The following is a 19,646-nucleotide window of genomic DNA, read 5'->3' as shown; positions in this document are numbered from 1 at the left end:
ACTCTGTGAGATTAGAAGTTTTTAGTCACTGTTACTGTTGTGGAACTAGTGACTGAGTCAATCTTGACGGACATAACTGGAGCCCATCACACAAACAGAACTTCCGTTAGTCTTCATTGCATTATTACGTAGTTGTCTCAATTTTCATGGTAAGTTGGAAGTTCAGTGAGAGAGTGAACTAATCAGTAACACAAATGAGAAATACAGAAGTAATTGTCATATTGCGTTACAAAATGAGATGGTTTTACTTCATAATAGATTTATTGAGATACCATGAACGTATTTTCTATTGTTCCGCAAATATAAAAAGACAATAATCGACATAACACAACCATTTATGTAATAATCAACATTTTCAAGATGCTTACCTGTTGCGAGGACGAGGAAGATTCTGAAGCAGTACTCAGCCACAAGTTTCTTTGAGCCGAAGTAATGTCCTATTGCTTTCCAGATAATTTCCATGGGCACGTAGAACTGTAGACCGTATGTCAAGAAGATGGCTATGGCAATCATGACCTTCACTGACTGAGCCAATCTAAAACAATGACAAGATAATTAGAGCTGCATTCAGAACATCTTTATAGTCAACAAAATTTAATATAGCTTAAGAAATAAAATTACAATAAGTTTATAAAATTCTACCTATCTCACAATGCCCTATCCCCCTTCCAGGGTTGCCAGATTCTTTCGTCAGGAATCCAGGACAGATAACAATACTACGTGACTACAGATTTTAATTACTTCAATTCGTAATGCAGCTGATTTTATTCGTTTTATGAACAATTCGGGATAGAACAAGATATCAGATGATAGACGACATTAAGATACAGGATGTAAGGGGTATAAGAGCCGTCCTTTTCACAGTCTTCGGGAACGGTCTACAGGATCAAAAAATGTTCGCACAACATAGAGTCAAAACTTGATAGTTCTCCCAGAAAAAAAATATTTCTTTCCTTATTTTATTTGCGTTATACTGCTTATATCGTTAGTAAAATTACGAAAACAATTACATCAGTAGGTATATCTAGCAGATAGGTTTGGAAGCAAATCCCGAAAAGACAAAGTATATGATTATGTCTCGTGACGAGAATATTGTACCAAATGGAAATATAAAAATTGGAAATTTATCTTTTGAAGAGGTGGAGAAGTTTAAATATCTTGGAGCAACAGTAACAAATATAAATGATACTCGGGAGGAAATTAAACACAGAATAAATATGGGAAATGCCTGTTATTATTCGGTTGAGAAGCTTTTGTCATCTAGTCTGCTGTCAAAAAATCTGAAAGTTAGAATTTATAAAATAGTTATATTACCGGTTGTTCTTTATGGTTGTGAAACTTGGACTCTCACTTTGAGAGAGGAACATAGGTTAAGGGTGTTTGAGAATAAGGTGCTTAGGAAAATATTTGGGGCTAAGAGGGATGAAGTTACAGGAAAATGGAGAAAGTTACACAACAAAGAACTGCACGCATTGTATTCTTCACCTGACATAATTAGGAACATTAAATCCATACGTTTGAGATGGGCAGGGCATGTAGCACGTATGGACGAATCCAGAAATGCATATAGAGTGTTAGTTGGGAGGCCGGAGGGAAAAAGACCTTTAGGGAGGCCGAGACGTAGATGGGAAGATAATATTAAAATGGATTTGAGGGAGGTGGGATATGATGATAGAGACTGGATTAATCTTGCTCAGGGTAGGGACCAATGGCGGGCTTATGTGAGGGCGGCAATGAACCTCTGGGTTCCTTAAAAGCCAATAAGTAAGTAAGGTATATCTAGCAAAGAGTTAATATTAGTTTAAATAAATATTTGTTTGTTGTATTACGTTTCCGTGAAATTATAATAATGCATGCTTAAATTTGTTAATCTGGCGTGAGAGACGTGGCAACATGTTCAGTACTCTGCACAGCTCAAGCTCCCTGTCCATAGGTCTCCTGCCGAGCGGATGGCAGTTCAGTACAGATATTCGATAAATAACTTACAATGCCATTCAAAATACAGGAATATCGTATGTTATTAATTTATGGAGAAAGTCGTAATTCAAATGCGGCAAGTAAGATGTACCGTCAACGTTTTCCGCAAAGATAGTTACCTAATCGGCGAACTTTTGTAGCAGTTTCTCAACGATTATTAGAAACTGGGAGTCTCTTCCCTCGTTACGAAAATCACACAACCAGAAATTTCTTTAAAGGTGTTACTGCTTTACGGAAGAGAGAGATGTTAAAATTTTGCATAAGAAAAAAAGTTCGTGTGATTTTGTGCAGTAAACTATTATTGTTTATTTTTTAGACGTACAATGAAAAATTGGAGCAATATTTTTAAATAAAATTTAAATTTAACATAATGTTCTTTCTATTAATGAGATTGAAAGTTTGTATTTGCTGCTCTTTTATGCAAACGACAGTTGCCCAGTCCGCCCCTGCATTAAAACAGAGCATCTGTTTTGTACCGGTGTGCCGTGTCCACTTGAGCTGTATTGTGTACTTCTAAACCCCCTCCTCCACATCCAACAACGTTGCCAAACATCTAATATTGTAAACTTTATTTTATTTTTATTTTATTGGGTTATTTTACGACGCTGTATCAACATCTCTGGTTATTTAGCGTCTGAATGGAATGAAGGTGATAATGCCGGTGAAGTGAGTCCGGGGTTCAGCACCGAAAGTTACCCAGCATTGTAAACTTTATAATTAGTTAAATATTGCAATTAGAAAAAAATTGTGAGGACATTTTTTTTCTTCCTTATGACATGAATAATCATCAGTTAAAATAATGGCACTTATACTCCTTATCCCTTACACCCTGTATATGGATTATATGAGGAGACAAAGAGGAAGGCAGAAAATAGGGAAGAGTGGAGAAAGCTGGGTTTGCAGTGAAAGTTCAGCCCTTGGGTAAAACAATGAATGAATGAATGAATGAATGAATTTCAATTAATTATATAAAGCTTAAACTTTTAATTTTGTTACATTTCTGCTAGATTATGAAATTTCCTTCAAATTATTGATAACGTCTGGAAGTTATATCATTAATATTACAATCTGATCTTTACAGAAAAAAGGCAGCATGATACAGTGTTTAAATTCTATCAATATGAAGTTCCAAAGGCAGTAATGAATAAAGATACTGTGTAAAACCTAATATGTACTATAGTACTATCGTTTTTATCTCAATTCAGTCCTATAGGAGGCGATAGGCGGTGTCGATGACGACGTTGAACATAGGTTGGACAGAATTTTGAAAAAAAATTAAGTAATAAGGAATTTTTAAAATAATATTATAGAAATTAACAAAAATTTGTATTTTTCCAAATTTTTTACATTCCAGGACAAATATATCTCAAAACAGGACACAGGATACACATTAAAATCCACAACAATTCTAGAAAATTCAGGACGTCTGGCAACCCTGCTCCCTTCCGGTTTTCTTCCTTCCCCTTCCCACTGGCGTGACATTGAGGGAAAGACAAGATCAGATCTTTAATTTAAACCGATAGAATTACAAGGATTCATGACATCGTCAGCACACAAGAAGGAGAGAAATAGGAAGACAAAAAGAGAAAATAAGGATAACAAAGGCCGTGGTAAGAATAAACATGAGTATATAGTATATACTGGACTTTTTTTAGTACTACTCTTGTTAGTAAAACTAAAAACATTTCAGTACCTACTCATTTTTGATTACATACTCATAATATGGAAGCATAGTAGAATATACTCAAGCGTCCATCTTGTACAGAATATATACTCGTGCTTGATACGAATAAAAGCTAGTATATTCTCATATTTATAAGTTCGTTCTCATGTTATTCTGAGTATGGTTTGTGGCAGGCTCAGTTCTGAATATTTGTTGATTTGTGTTCAGTTTAAAGTTAAATTAAAAAAGAAATGGCAGAATTTATGAACGATGTAGTACCTCGTGGAAAAATATAGAAAAAGACGTGAACTTCAGAAGCCTTTAATGCTTCACAAAAGTGAATGTGAAAAAGGTTAAACACGTATTTGTTATTCATAAAAAAACATAACCTATAAAAATATAAATGGCTATCAAATTATAAGGTTAAATTGTATTGTTAAATATAGGCTAATTAACAATTACAGTTTATTTTGTAAAATTTGAATTGCAAAATGCAATTACTTGTAACTTTAAATTGTATATATAACACTCTATAATAAAAAATAGAATCAGCATAACTGGAATTCTAGAAATTGATTGTAATCTCTATCCAACATCCAGTAATGACGATATCCCAGTACCGTACTATTTTCTTGTTTCCTGTTTATTAACGTCACTTATCTGATTCACTCTCTCTTTCATGCTTATTTATTTATTCATTTATTTATTTACTTACTTATTTAATTTAATTAATTAATTTATTTATTTATATGTTTTTTATGTGTTTATTTATTTATTTACTTATTTATTTACATATTTATTTATAAAAAGCAAAAAACAAACCACAACAGCATGCGGATAGCATGTGAAAGTCTACAAAAAGTCTATAAAAACTGAGCATCGCGGTGCAATGTGGTCAAAGAGGATAGGTGACATGAGTACATACTAACTTTTAAACGATCAAGAAGGCTGTGGAGATGAGTATACATTCGCGTTAGGTAGAATGTCTTTATTCTTACGATTATGATTATGTTCTAGTGGTTACGAGTAGAGTATATAATCACAGGAATTGCTCATACTCAAAAGTATAAACCTTGAGAAAGTACTTAAGCTTTATTCTTACTACCCAGGGAATGCATGGAGAACAACGGAAATACAGGGAAAAAGAAATACAAGGTGAACAAGAGGAAGACAAGAAAACGGTAAAAATACAAGGTTTCATGTTTATATGATAGTCAGCTTCCAAGTTAGTCTTCCATATCTAAGGGGAAAGACGTATGTCTTTATGAAAAGATCGTATAAAATACAGTAGTACAAAAACAAGTGACACTCACGGTTCCGCAACTGGGAGGTTGAGAGTGATGCTTCCTTCAGTGGCGTCTCCATACTTCAAGTAACCGAAGAAGCCAACGCCTGCATACAAGGTGACGACCACAGACATTCCGATGTTGAGAACTCCTGGGCAGCCGATGAAGTGACCTGGAGTCTTCATGTTGTTTTCCAGGGGCATCACCTGTCAACAAGATCGGTAAATTTTCATCACTTATATTTACGAGTACATTTTTTTTCTAGCTAAATAATACAAGTCAAAATCAGATAATTCAACGTGAAATTTATGGCGAGCTGAGGTTACTTCTCTATAATTTACAACTCCCCGTATCAATTTTGTAATAAAACGGGTCCACTGCAGTGGAGTAATTGTTAGCATGTCTGACCGTGGAACGAGCGGGTTCGGGTTCAGATTCTGGTTGGGAAAAGTTACCTGGTTAGGATATTCTTCCGAAGCTTTTCCTCAACCCATTAAAAGCAAATAATAATAATAATAATAATAATAATAATAATAATAATAATAATAATAATAATAGCAGCAAATTCGTGAAGCGACAGCCAATGGAAAGCAAAGGCCTCATGTCCACATGCTTCAGCAGAGGTGAACGATCACCCAATCAGTACAGGAGTAACGTGTGATGAGCACGATGATCCCTCCAATCGTCGTGGCTGGTGTACGAAATCGGACAGTTGGGAAATACCTCGAAGAAATCCAAACATGCTAATGAACCCAAACGGGATTCGAACCCGCATTTGAGCGTGAAAAAACGTTGTGAAGGTATCCTTCAGTCTAGCTAGTATTTCCCTACTATACCAAAGAAAGCCACTTGTCTAAAGATTTGTGTCGCCAATCAATGTTAAAATAAAATGCAAGAGTTCCTTACCACGCCAATGCCTTCCAGTGCAAAAATTGCAGTGCCGAAGAAAAGTGGAAGAGAACTCCAGGATGCGAACTGCGGCAGGGAGTCCACCCTGGGTAGTTCAGTAAATATATAATAGAATGTAATACCAACACCAGTCGCCATGAGAAGGTTGGCAACCATGGAGAAAGGAGCAAGCCACTTCAAGTTACGGACCATGTTGAGAAGAAGAAGAGGCAATGCCAACATAATCATGTACAGCCTGAGGTCTAGGTAGCTTCCTGTGTAGTGGTCCACAACCTGCAACGAAGTGAGTCAAGTAGTAGTGATATCTATGCAACAATGTGTGTTAAGTAATAGCAATATCTTCGCAACAATGTGTCTTAAGTAGTAGCACATCTTCGCAATAATGTGTCTTAAGTAGTAGTAATATCTTCGCAACAATGTGTGTTAAACAGTAGCAATATCTACGCAACAATGTCTGTTAAGTAATAACAATATCTATGCAACAATGTGTGTTAAGTAATAGCAATATCTTCGCAACAATGTGTCTTAAGTAGTAGCACATCTTCGCAATAATGTGTCTTAAGTAGTAGTAATATCTTCGCAACAATGTGTGTTAAACAGTAGCAATATCTACGCAACAATGTCTGTTAAGTAATAACAATATCTTTGCAAGAATGTGTCGTAAGTAATAGCAATATCTACCCAACAATGGCTGTTAAGTAATAGCAATATCGGAACAATGTGTGTTAAGTAGAAGGAACATCTTCGCAACAGTGTGTGTTAAGTAATAGCAATATCTTTGCAAGAATGTGTCGTAAGTAGTAGCAATATCTTCGCAACAATGTGTTAAGTAATAGCAATATCTTCGTAATAATGTGTTAAGTAATAGCAATATCTTCGCAACAATGTGTTAAGTAATAGCAATATCTTCGCAATAATGTGTTAAGTAATAGCAATATCTTCGCAACAATGTGTTAAGTAATAGCAATATCTTCGCAATAATGTGTTAAGTAATAGCAATATCTTCGCAACAAAGTATGTTAAGTAATAGCAATATCTTCGCAACAAAGTGTGTTAAGTAATAGCAATATCTTCGCAACAAAGTGTTAAGTAATAGCAATATCTTCGCAACAAAGTGTGTTAAGTAATAGCAATATCTTCGCAATAATGTGTTAAGTAATAGCAATATCTTCGCAACAAAGTATGTTGAGTAATAGCAATATATTCGCAAGAAAGTGAGTTAAGTAATAGCAATATCTTTGCAACAGTGTGTGTTAAGTAGTAGCAATATCTTCGCAACAAAATATGTTAAGTAGTAGCAATATCTTCGCAATAATGTGTGTTAAGTAGTAGCAATATATTCGCAAAAATATGTCTTAAAGTAGTAACAATATCTTCGCAAAAATGTGTGTTAAGTAATGACAATATTTTCGCAACAATGTGTGTTAAGTAGTGGGCAAGTAACATAATATGCAAAGAAGTGTGTCAAGTAGTACTATCTAAATATAAATCAAGGTTTGCTTGGTTGCTATCTGATAATGCGTTCATTACAAACCTGTTTGATATTTGTTGAAACAAACACAATGTACACACAGCAGCAGCCTATGAGATCCACAACAAGGAACACGTTTATCACCGATCTGAAATAAAGATAAACAGACATAAATTTTAATGTGATAAATTAATGGAATATTGTAAATTCATATTTAATATGCACGACAAAAGTTTAGCTTACCTATTACTTCATAATGAAATCTATTTTTAAATTATCATTGTCACTCGAAAGATCTTTTATGCTTACAACTCGAAAATATTTACTTAAATTTACTTGCAAACACTTTCGAGTGTTTGTTGCGTACGATATGTAAATGAGTATATATCTTTTGTTTACATGTTATTATAAAAATATGACAGGATTAATAATAAACATAAGAGCATCACTCACCTGGCCACCCCTGAGAACTTATGTACCGCGCTGGGTCCAGCCAGAAAAGCGGCCTCCGCCAATTCTGCAAAGCCTAAAGATGGCACCTGTATCCTTCTGCATATAATTTGCGAACATTTCACCTAGACAAAACAGAAAGCTTGCCTTCATTTCTCAGTTCGACATCTTATCTATAATACATTTTTAAACAGTCATTCCTAAAAGTAGACTTTTTATTATAGGCAAGTGTGTTAAAATTGATTATTATACAGTAGCGTGCGGAAAGCATTTTTAACACTGAATTTCAATTGTTTCTGCCGATTGTCAATTGTTTCCCACCAGATGTTGCACTGCAGCAATCGAAACCGATCAATAAAGAGGTTCAAACAAACTGAGGTAAATAAAAAAATAGCTAATTTTGATTAGGAAACATGCACAAATTAAATAAATTCCTTCAACAACTATTCCATTCATAGCTATATCAAAGAATTAAAGATTAAATATATTTATGAAAAACTAGAAGCAGGTTTGCCCTCGATCTGCAGTATATTGCACTAATTCTCAGCTATACTACCGTCTGCATTGAATATGATAAAGTTTCACTATTATTATGAGAGGGAATGCAGCAGTAGAAGTCAGGTGAATTGTATCTATATCAGTACGATTAAACGGCTATCCAAAAAAAATAGTGTACGATACACATGTTAAAAATTATTTTATTTTGTTCACTGAGCCCAAGACCTCGTTTAGCAAACATCCCTACTCGCAAAATAAAAAAAAAACATTTTTAACACTTGTATCGTAAATAACTTTACTATTAATACACTAACTTATAGGGGACAAGTGGATACAGTAAGAGAGGGAGATGTTGAGATGTTGGTAACAGTGGAGTTGTATGCTGCATGAGTAAAGTAACAGTATTTTCATACTCGATTTGATTCTAGTTATAAAGACGAATGATGAAAAAATAATTCGTAATTTTTCACTCTAGAAGTAAAATTTTGGCTTGTGTTTAATAAAGATTATATTGGATATACAAATGAGATATAAATATGAATGTTTTCGTACCTAATACTCTGGTATTTGAGATTATGTTTGGCAAAGTTTCGTCTTTCTTGTTTTAATTTTGAAGTGAACTATGCGTAAAGGGAACAGTGAGACATACCATTGAAGGGTACACTGAGACGTCTCACTGTTCCCATGTACCAATGATTTGCAAAAACAAACTATAATTATATTACATTTACCAGTAACTAACATTAAAAATGAACATATTAGTAACCAATTTAGGAACTGTAGCTTAAAATAATGGATACATTACGTTTTAATGGTTTCATATTCACAAAATTTAAGAAAATTGTTAAAAAATAATAAAGAATTACATTAAATTCTTATAATCACAAGGTTTGTTGTCACCAAAACTTCATTTCATTTTTTCACAAAAGTTTGAAATGTCCTGGAAAATTCACTTTTCCAAATGTTCCAGATGTTTCAATGGTTTCGAAGTCAGACACCAAAATAATTCTAAATAAGCCTACAGAACATGTCAAGATAAAGAGACAGCAAGTTTTTGTTTTCTTTTGAAATAAATGTGAATCATTTCAATGTCCGTTAATAGACACTGTGGTGTCTCACTGTACCCTCCTGAATGGGAACAGTGAGACATTTGCATTTTTGACAAGCACGTATTGTATATTATGTCCTTCATCTATTAACATTTTTGTTTATGTATTATTATACTCCATGTTTTAATGCCTATTTCTATTGCACTTGATTTTAAAAATACTTGAATTATCACTTGCATACATATGTCTTAATATTTTGTGTCTCACTGTACCCACTACTCCCCTACTTGTGTAAAGGTCAATTTATATAAGAGTACAATAAAATTATACTCTTGGACGCAGACTAAGTTGAAAAATTGAGACACAATATAACTTATTCTGTATTTTTACATATATTAAAAATTACAATTTAGTATACTAATATTTTACTTGTCCTATTAGAGCTATGAAGACAAGACAATAAGTTTAGCATTATAGGAATATTAAACTGTTGTATACTTACCAAAATATGTACACAATATGTGCAGATAAAGCCGATCGTGAACGTGGCAACTACGCCAAATGCAAGACCAGCATGCATAAATGCCATTGGCATAGCCAAAATTCCGGATCCTAAGCTGCCCTTGAGTAGATGTATAAGAGTGTCCAAGTCGCTGCAAAGAAAGAAGTTACATTGTACTATTTCGTACCATGACAAAGATGTGCCTTACTTAAGACAATGAAAAATTTAAACACTGCACAACTAGTCCTTAAATTCAACACAATTTCATGTTACATAAAAACTTAATCAGTAATTTGGGGTACGGAATCTTTCTTTGATTTTAGATTTGTCCGAAGAGCTTTAGTAATACTATTATCACTATAAACTCCAAAGCAGAAGTAATTTTACTGTTATGACTTATTTCTACTTTTTAGAACAACTAGATAACTAGAGCGGTTATTTGTAAAAGAACATGAGTCCATATTTATATCTAAACGAGTTACGGTTGCCATAGCAAATAACATGCACTAATTTTCCTAAAAAAACACTTGTCCAAGCATTTTTTTTGTCCTTTTAATGCATTCGTATTTTTTGTTTCCAAAACTACATTAGTCCAGAACTCATAAAAAAGGTTAACTTTAATTTATACTAATTAGTGTAGAGATATAACGGTGTCGTACGCCGGACTCTTGGTCGTTTCGCTCTCCGACGTGTTGTCGAGGTGGGGAGGGGAAACGGGAGTGACGTGACAAGATGGCTGTGGTTTGTGGGTGGGGTGATACGAAACTGTGGTGAAGTTTAAAGGAAAGACTGTTTTTAAAGTAACATTGTTTATTACAGAAATAACAGTAAAAGTGTAACTATGGTTCCCTCCTAGTTCTGTGGTAGGGGTAACGGGGGAGTCGTGATAGAAATTGATGGTTTAGAAATTCGTCCTGAGGCTTCGATGCGGGGAGAGTTATGATGGGTGATAGTAAAGTGCGACTTGAGTGAGAGGAAGGTAGGGGTAACGGGAGTGCCTGGGGAAAATCGGCTTGCTCTCAGGTGTGTTGTGGGGGGTAGGATAACGAGAGAGATGGAATGAGGTAGAAGGTTAGTTCTCTAGTTCGAAGGATCAACACAGCGTGCTGTGCGACTTACCGACTTCGAGAACAAGCTCCTGGCATCGGAGGATCAACACAGCGTACTGTGCGACTTACCGACTTCAGGAGCGGGGAAGGGTGACCTCTATCATCGACGGATCAACAGAGCGCACTCGCGACTTACCGACTCTAGAGGGGGGGGCTGAGGAGATGGTTGTGTTTAATCGAACAAGCCGGGATAAGAGCTGGGAGTCGAAGTCAGGATGGTGAGAGAAGTGTGCGGGTTGGAGGTGGTGATGAGGCTTGTAGCGAGACTAGAATAAAATAAGTTTAGATTACGTAAGAAGTGAGTCTAGTGTAGGAAAGAATACAGGAGACAGGGGCGCAGCTTGGCTCCCTGTTCCCGGAGTGTGGCCGTGTGCAGACACGTCCGAACAAAAGACAACCATAGCGTAGGCCTGGTTGGGAGACTGCTGTCAGTGACGGAGGTCGCGCTAGAGCTACCTCTTTGCCATCTGACGAACGAGTGACTGAAGTCGCGGAGATGCGTTATATTTATACCCCTCGGAACAATGGTGGTTGAGGACGCCATTGACGTCACAGTGCCTGGGGGTATTTCTATTGCCAACGTGACTCGTCGCCGCGCGATCTTTGCTTTCTCCCTCACAAGAGGGAAAAAAAAGCGAGCCAACCTGCTTTCTGAGAGAGAGAAAGCAGCGACTCTAGTTTGCGCGGGTAGGTTTGAACCGTTTAAAGTAGGACGCACGGGCATCGAGAATTGATATACACAACAACGGGTTCGCGAAATACGAGTTTTCAGCTGATAAAAGCAGATTTTTATGTGTCAAGCCATTCCAGGTAAAAATATCGTACGTTTAAAGTCTAGAAATAGCTTAAAATGTTTGTTTTTATAAGAATTTAAATTTTAGTTCGTTTTTCTACGAAATTTAATTTCAGTTTCCAAATATTTTATGTATGCCTACAAAAATTTGAATGTAATATCACAGTCTAGTATCAAATATACAGTCGCGAAGCTCAATACGTAGTAAACATGCAAACATTAGATAGTTGCTCACCACTAGGATCGCTAATATCGCCTCATTACAGGCAATGCAAAATAGTATCGTCACAGTCTATTGTTTCTAGCACCCTCAAAACTCAAGCTTCGTGACTGTATATAGTAGACTGTGGTAATATTCTAACCCTATTTCAATACAGAATTTCGAATCTAATATCCAAACTGAAATTCAAGTGTTTTATTTTTAAATATAAAATAGAAATAGCCTGAATGTTTTGTAGTGCCTGTTTGGTTAATATTATTCACATACAGGATGGTACATTATTACATAAATTTCTGAAGGTGACAAGCTTTTTCTCTAAGTTCTGCCCCCTTCAAACATTTCTAATATGAATCGTTCTGTAATCTTTTTAATATTAAATTACATAAAATATTTGAGACGAAATTCCAACTCACCTCGTGGGGTGCGTGAGGTTCCGGTGCTCGAATGGATTGTATCCCGCTTCCTCGTCCAGGGCTGGTTTCTCCACCAGTGGAGTTGTTGAACCAGCAACAGCTGTGATGGGCACTCCATTCTTCTCACACTTATACCTGCAATCAATCCACGAATATTAATTTTTTGGAACAACTGGACAATGCATGCGATACAGAAGCGCCAACTATGCTCATTGCTATAGTGACCGAGCCGTACTGGGTCATGTGAAACAAAAGAGCAGTGATATTTTAGCCAGTGAGAAGTGATATATTGTTAGTAAAATAAATTCGTGACTATATTCTTTAAGAACTGACTGCAATGGTCAAGTGCAAAGCTTAGTGAGACTTATTTGAAATTTTTTAAGTGCACTAAAAGAAAATACGGATTTTGAAAGATATTATAATGTGTTAACAGAGCGAAATGAAGGACAAAATATATGGTTCAGGGAATATCGTTGAAATCGACGAAGGCAAATTTGGAGTACTCTTCGCCAAGACTGTAAATAATTATGGCCGGTTTGGAATTGTATTTTTTATCCAGGGAAAATAACTCGTCTTTCAAGAAAATATTCGCAGCGGCCATAGTTATTTATCGCTTTGGCGACATTGTGTACTTCGTTGTCATAGTAACGGCACGGTTCGACGGTTCCACATCATTTCTCCAGTTTAGCCAGTTTTGCATTATATTCTTATGCAATAAAATTAAATAATTTTCTGAATTCCAATTTCATACTCACTTTGTTAATACGAGGTCCGCTAGTTCAGTCCTTGCGCCTCTCTTCTTGGGATCATATTCTGTAACCATCGGTCGTAAACCAGTTGCCTGCAAACAAAGAAAATGTATTTTTTTAGAATCATACAAAGGAAAATGTTGTTTTATTTTAAGGAAGCAATAATTACTTCCATTAAAAAAAAAGAACTTTAGTTATATCTTATAATAATCTGATAACAGTTCATGTAAATGTTAAGATAGAGCTGTGATTCTGGTCAGAGAACATAGTTGTGCATTTCCAACCCTCCTATTTTTTTGGTATTTTCCCGATGTTACTCCCCCTTATAGACGAGTAAATTATTGGTCATCTTTCAGACAAGGTTCCCCATTTTGGGGAAAAACTTTGCCGCGGTAAACGTTGCTCGTGATGCATCACGGCAGACGAATCATGATGATGATGATGATTATGTTGATGATAACTATGATGACGATTAATAGAAAAAAATATGTATAATGATGGCAGAGGAAAAGAAGTTTACTAAAAAAACCACCCAAAACATAATTTTTGTCTACCACAAGTATCGCTCGACCTTTCTGAGATTTAAATCCAAACCACCGGCATGGAAAATCTACTTTACCTTCGGTCAACCCCTCTCAATATGAGGTCTTATGTTTTAAGTGGAGACTTGACGTCATACGTCTGAGAATCCTACACAACGATTCACTACAATCTAGTTAAAAAATCTCCGACAGTATTATCAAAACTCTCACAGATATTTTGTCTTAAAATGTATTAACAAAATGTATTGAAATATAAAACAGTAACAAAATGTACGACTTCAATTCAAATACCGTTCTAAATGAAATAAACACTAAAATTCTTTTATTCTTTCACAGTGCCATGAATGAAGAAATGTTCAACGTTTCGGAACTACAAATTGGATTCATTACCAGGGAAGACAAGGAAAGGGGAGGACTCTACCTGTTGGATCTGTTACTAGGAGTTTTTCTCCATAATCCAACATTAGTTTTGTATTTGATGTTCACTTTAACACTTGTTTTTTTTAGTAGGTTATTTTACGACGCTTTATCAACATCTTAGGTTGTTTAGCGTCTGAATGAGATGAAGGTGATAATGCCGGTGAAATGAGTCCGGGGTCCAGCACCGAAAGTTACCCAGCATTTGCTCATATTGGATTGAGGGAAAACCCCGGATAAACCTTAATCAGGTAACTCGCCCCGACCGGGAATCGAACCCGGGCCACCTGGTTTCGCGGCCAGACGCGCTGACCGTTAACACTTGTTACAAAATATAAAACTTTCTTAAAAACTTTAAACTTTAAACATGTTAGAATTGTTAAAAAGAAGGTACTATATACTGTATGATGGACGGCATCGTTTCAACACTGGTACATATTCGTCAGAGTCTCTTGAACTATCCAAGAGAGTTCAAAAGACGTTGAAGAAGACTCGAAACAGTGCCGTCCATCATACAAGGTATATTACCAACATTACTTTCCTTTTTCTTTGTGTTTTCTCATAACTGAGATGAAATGTTGTTCCGAAACGTTGGTTGTTTCTGCCATATTGAGCATAATGAGTCTAAAATCATACTTGGCTACACATCCTATTTGCCTAGCGGTTCAATAAAAAAATCTCATTACCTCAAAGTAATTCACTTTCAAATTCTTCCATGGTTGTTTATTGAAACAAAAACTTCACTCACACTAAATATCACTAATATTTGAGTTCCTAAGCTAATGAATGCAAGCTAAAGTACAAGAAAATACTTCTCCAGTTACTGTACTAACCAATGGGTTCCTCATCCTGAATGTTTCAAATATTTATTTGACGAAGCTTTTATATATATCAGTACAGGACAGCAAGGTACGACCACATTAATATACATGACCCAGAAAATAAATGGTCAACACGAAATTATATGCTATTATGACCTGAGAATATTCAAAGCAGCTCAATTGGTAAACAAGAGGAACAAAATACTGGAAAGTAATCATGGAAATATCCACTGAGATATATATCACATCTGTCACAAATAGTAATATGCGTTACAAGAGCGGTATGTTGAAGTTTTCATGTTCGAGGAAAAGTTTGAAAAAGCGAAACGTAGTTGAGGAATTTCTAATTAGTTGCAATGAAATCTCCATCTTGGTTTCTGTTCAATGACGGCAAATTTGCAATACAAAAATATCTATCTTCAACATTGTTGCTTTAAAATGTTTTCTGTGTTTACTATACTCCAGCAGGCCGTGATATACGTCTGTCTTCTTTTCCCTCAATCTATATATGCGAACTTAAAACAGACGGTAAGGGTATGTAACGATTTATTTTTCATTTTAATATTTTAACAATATTATTTATATAACATATTGCAGTAATAACATCGGAAAGTTTAATTTTGCCGGTCAAGGAGATGTTTAGAAATGGAAAATATCTTTGAGTCTGGAATCTTGTTGATTTTTTCACGGCTTCCTTAATGTTACTTGCATCACGAATGCAGTAATTTTAGTGGAGTTGTAGAGTTTACTTAATTTTTGCAAATATTTAAAAACAATAATTAACAGTGCAATTTAGGTGAAATTGCAGTGGTAAGTTTCCAATTTATAATTATTACTATATTCAACGTCTCTAAAAATAATATGTTAAAAGCCTAAAGCAGTAAAATCAATATATCACTTAAGCGGTAAGAAGAGGGAAATTGTTATGTGTGTTACGTTGGGAATACTGAATGTGGAATTTTAGACTTTCCGCGGATTGGTTTTGTGCGGAAACCAAGCAAATACGTACGATCTCGCACAATAGGTATTTACGTAACTAGGGTAGAAAGAGATACTTTTGTGTATGGACAGACGTTAGCAGAGTCCGGAATTTCGAAACGAATGCGCGAAATTCGTACTAGTTACGTGCAATATAGTGGCATAACTAAGTGGAAACTACAGGTTGTTTCAGAAATACTTTGACAAACCTTGGGGGGCATGTTCCTCACACCAAAACAAGAAAAAAAAGTTCATATAAACATATGTCCGAAAACCCTCAGTTTTTTGTTATCAATGATAATAATATTAATTTTGTTAGATAATCGAATGATATTATCGATACAAGTCTGCTGATGCACCAATTGTATCCTAGATGGCTATGTGTTGCCAAGGATCCATGATCCGAAGAGTCCATGCGTGTGTGGAAGCAAGAGGAAAACATTTTGAACATTTGTTATGAGTTTCTGAATTGAGTAACGTTCCAAAACTTGCTACCAAGCTGACAATATCTAACATATTTTTCATTATGTTCTTTCATTAATAACTAAAAACTGAGGATTTTTGGACATATATTTATATGAACTTTTTTTCTTGTTTTGGTATAAGGAACATGCCCCCAAGGTTTTTCAAAGTATTTCTGAAACACCCTGTATATGTGAATTAATTAACTTATTAATAATTAATCACAGACTATTGAGATCTTTGTGGCTGGAAGTCAATGCCTTCTAATATTACATTATCTTTATAGTACGTCTAATTACAACTATATTATGTTACTATGACAGCTTGCGGTATTTGTACGGAAAAATGAATTTAACAATGTTTTTGCCCTACGATTACAGCAAAGAAGAACTTTCTAATGTGTTATGAAAAACAGCAGTTTCCATGTAGGTGTGCCAAAAAGAAAACTTAGACTGAGTGAGTGGCATACTTCAACTGCGTATCACGTGACAAATACCAGCAATAATTTTCTTGTATCCGTTTTAATTATATAATTTCGTATTTAATATATTTAAACGTAGTTGTTATTGTTATTAATTTCTCAATAATTTTTGTTAATTTAAATTTTATTGTTATTGTTGAAAAAAGAAAAATCGATCTATTTACAACGCTACTGTAAAATCTAAATTAAAATTAATATTTCTTAAAACATATTGTTAAAAATGAAGCCATAAATAATTGAAAATATTCTACGTTTCATTTAAAAAATGAAAATAAAACAAATCATTTCTGGTCAGTTCATTTTCTTTTGCTAACTTCATCGTTTCAAAACCCGTAAAAGAAAATTAGATTTATATTTAATAAGAATACATTTATGTAATATTTATCTATACAATAAATTAATCTTTTTCTTGCAGATTTTCAAAAGGGTATTGGAACGAGTTTCAGCAGCAAACCAAATAGAATTAATTTAATCAATGTTGAAGGCAGAATGTGTTAAATCATCTTACATATCACAGAAATTCAATTTCGTGCTTGCAGAATATGTAAATGTGATACATAACTTCATGAAAACAATATTTACATTTGGATCTATTGACTCAAAATGCCCAAGCCCTGGTTCGAGGTACGGACACGTCAGCACACGGCGCCGAACCTGATCGACGACCTTGCAGGGATGCGAGCGAGGAACAAAAAGGCGTGAATCAGGTTTGGATATTGCCTGTCCATAAAAACTGGATGCAAGACCTTCAAGGCCAGCTGAGTTTATGGACCAAACACACATTCCTGCGAGACTCTGCTACTCAACTAGATGCACTGGAGACACAACTTTATTACTTTCTGATATCGATCTTCATCGACTCAGTTTGGATATATTTTTAGGCCCATTTTGAAAAAAGTAAGTGTGTCAGTATGTGTTTGTGTCTCCTGTAACAAGTTCTACGTTCTGAGCCGGTTATAATCAAACTTTGTATGGATATAAAAACTCAGAAATAATTCGTTAAATATAAATCGAAGAAATAATGAACCTGGAAGTAACTATGGCAACTGTGATATGTAATGAGTTTTGTGAACGTAGATTCTCAGAACCAAAATTAACTAAACTTTTAATGGGCGACAAATAATAATAATAATAATAATAATAATAATAATAATAATAATAATAATAATAATAATAGTAATAATACTTGTCACTTGTTTCGTACTATAGGGAAGGGTCGTATTTGCTCCGGGTATTCACGTGCAGCATTTTTGTGATAAAAAAATGTGTGAAGTTAGCGGTTAAGACAAAATAGAAAAAATAAAATAAGACAGAAATAAATATATGAACAGTTTCCATGCGAGACGAATAAATTTCTACGTCTCTTTTTGTATCAACGTATAGCACGCTTTTATTATTATTATTATTATTATTATTACTACTACTACTACTACTACTACTACTACTACTACTTATGGCTTTTAAGGAACCCGGAGGTTCATTGCAGCCCTCACGTAAACCCACAATCGGTCCTTATCCTGACAGAGACTAATCCAGTCTCTATCATCATACCCCACCTCCCTCAAATTCATTTTAATATTATCCTCACCATCTACGTCTCGGCCTCCCCAAAGGTCTTTTTCCCTCCGGTCTCCCAACTAACATTCTATACGCATTTCTAGATTCGCCCATACGTGCTACATGCCCTGCCCATCTCAAACGTCTGGATTTAATGTTCCTAATTATGTCAGGAGAAGAATACAATGCGTGCAGTTCTGTGTTGTGTAACTTTCTGGCCGCGAAACCAGGTGGCCCGGGTTCGATTCCCGGTCGGGGCAAATTACCTGGTTGAGGTTTTTCCCTCAACCCAATATGAGGAAATGCTGGGTAACTTTCGGTGCTGGACCCCGGACTCATTTCACTGGCATTATCACCTTCATCTCATTCAGACGCTAAATAACCTAAGATGTTGATAAAGCGTCATAAAATAACCTACTAAAATAAACAAAATAGTAGTAGTAATAGTAGTATTTATTGAGTTTCACAAGCCATAAAGATTTTTAGCTTGAACAGATTTTTAACTAGTAATTGTATATAGGCCGTATTCGTAATCAATATGACTCCATGATAATGTGGTCACCATGGTGCGCAAGACTACATTAGAAGAAAAATAAGGCATACAGTTTCTTCCTCATCGTTATCACTAAAGCCAGAAACATAAAAATTCTTTGCTGAATGTTATCTAGTAGGTGAGGGCCTTGTAGATTGTATAAAGACATCATTATAAATATAATTTTTAACTGTTATTTTACAACGCTTTATCAGTTGCTATGGTTATCTGAAGTTAGAGTGATATGAAAGTGATAATGCCAGCGAAATGAGTCCAAGTTCCAGCGCCGAAAGTTACCCAGCATTTGCTCTTAGTTGGTTGAGGGAAAACCCGGAAAAATCTTCAACCAGGTAATTTGTCCCAATCAGGATTTGAATCCGGGTCCGCTCGTTTCACAGTCAGATATGCTAACCGTTACTCCACAGTGGTGGACCCTGAGATTTTACTGGAAGGAAATCCTAGAAACCCTGTAAAATATAGTTTTGCCATGTGGAAATACAGGATCTCTTTCGTTAACTGCTTAATATAATTTTTATTCATCCACTGAAGGACAAATAACGCGATGGAATTGCTTGTACATAACATATTGGACGATATATTTAGAAAATTAATCAACTTTCATAAATAGACGTGCTTTTTGACTTATGCTTACTAGGGCTAACGTGTATAGTGCACGTAAGCAATTTTTAATAGAAGACAAAGAAATACCAGCCATATATTATATACGTGTCTTTAATCTCATCATCATCATCTTTGCATGTATTGGG

At 35.1% G+C, this 19,646-nt stretch overlaps 1 protein-coding gene across 2 annotated transcripts in view; it reads right to left on the bottom strand.

Moving 5' to 3' along the window:
• Positions 1-19,646, bottom strand: part of LOC138713143 (proton-coupled amino acid transporter-like protein pathetic) — a 255,417-nt gene that overhangs the window by 9,461 nt on the left and 226,310 nt on the right. For both annotated transcript variants that reach the window (XM_069844960.1, XM_069844961.1), the window contains 8 exons: positions 13,096-13,181; positions 12,341-12,475; positions 9,806-9,956; positions 7,760-7,881; positions 7,370-7,454; positions 5,833-6,108; positions 4,954-5,132; positions 369-535 (listed from right to left, as the gene is read on the bottom strand). In XM_069844960.1, the coding sequence (XP_069701061.1) occupies positions 369-535; positions 4,954-5,132; positions 5,833-6,108; positions 7,370-7,454; positions 7,760-7,881; positions 9,806-9,956; positions 12,341-12,475; positions 13,096-13,181 (1,201 nt within the window). The remainder of the gene's footprint in view (positions 1-368; positions 536-4,953; positions 5,133-5,832; positions 6,109-7,369; positions 7,455-7,759; positions 7,882-9,805; positions 9,957-12,340; positions 12,476-13,095; positions 13,182-19,646) is intronic.

Source organism: Periplaneta americana, chromosome 14 (genome assembly GCF_040183065.1).
Source record: "Periplaneta americana isolate PAMFEO1 chromosome 14, P.americana_PAMFEO1_priV1, whole genome shotgun sequence".
Classification (NCBI taxonomy): domain Eukaryota; kingdom Metazoa; phylum Arthropoda; class Insecta; order Blattodea; family Blattidae; genus Periplaneta; species Periplaneta americana.
The sequence above is the reverse complement of the archived record's forward strand: the minus strand, read 5'-3'. Positions and strand labels throughout refer to the sequence as shown.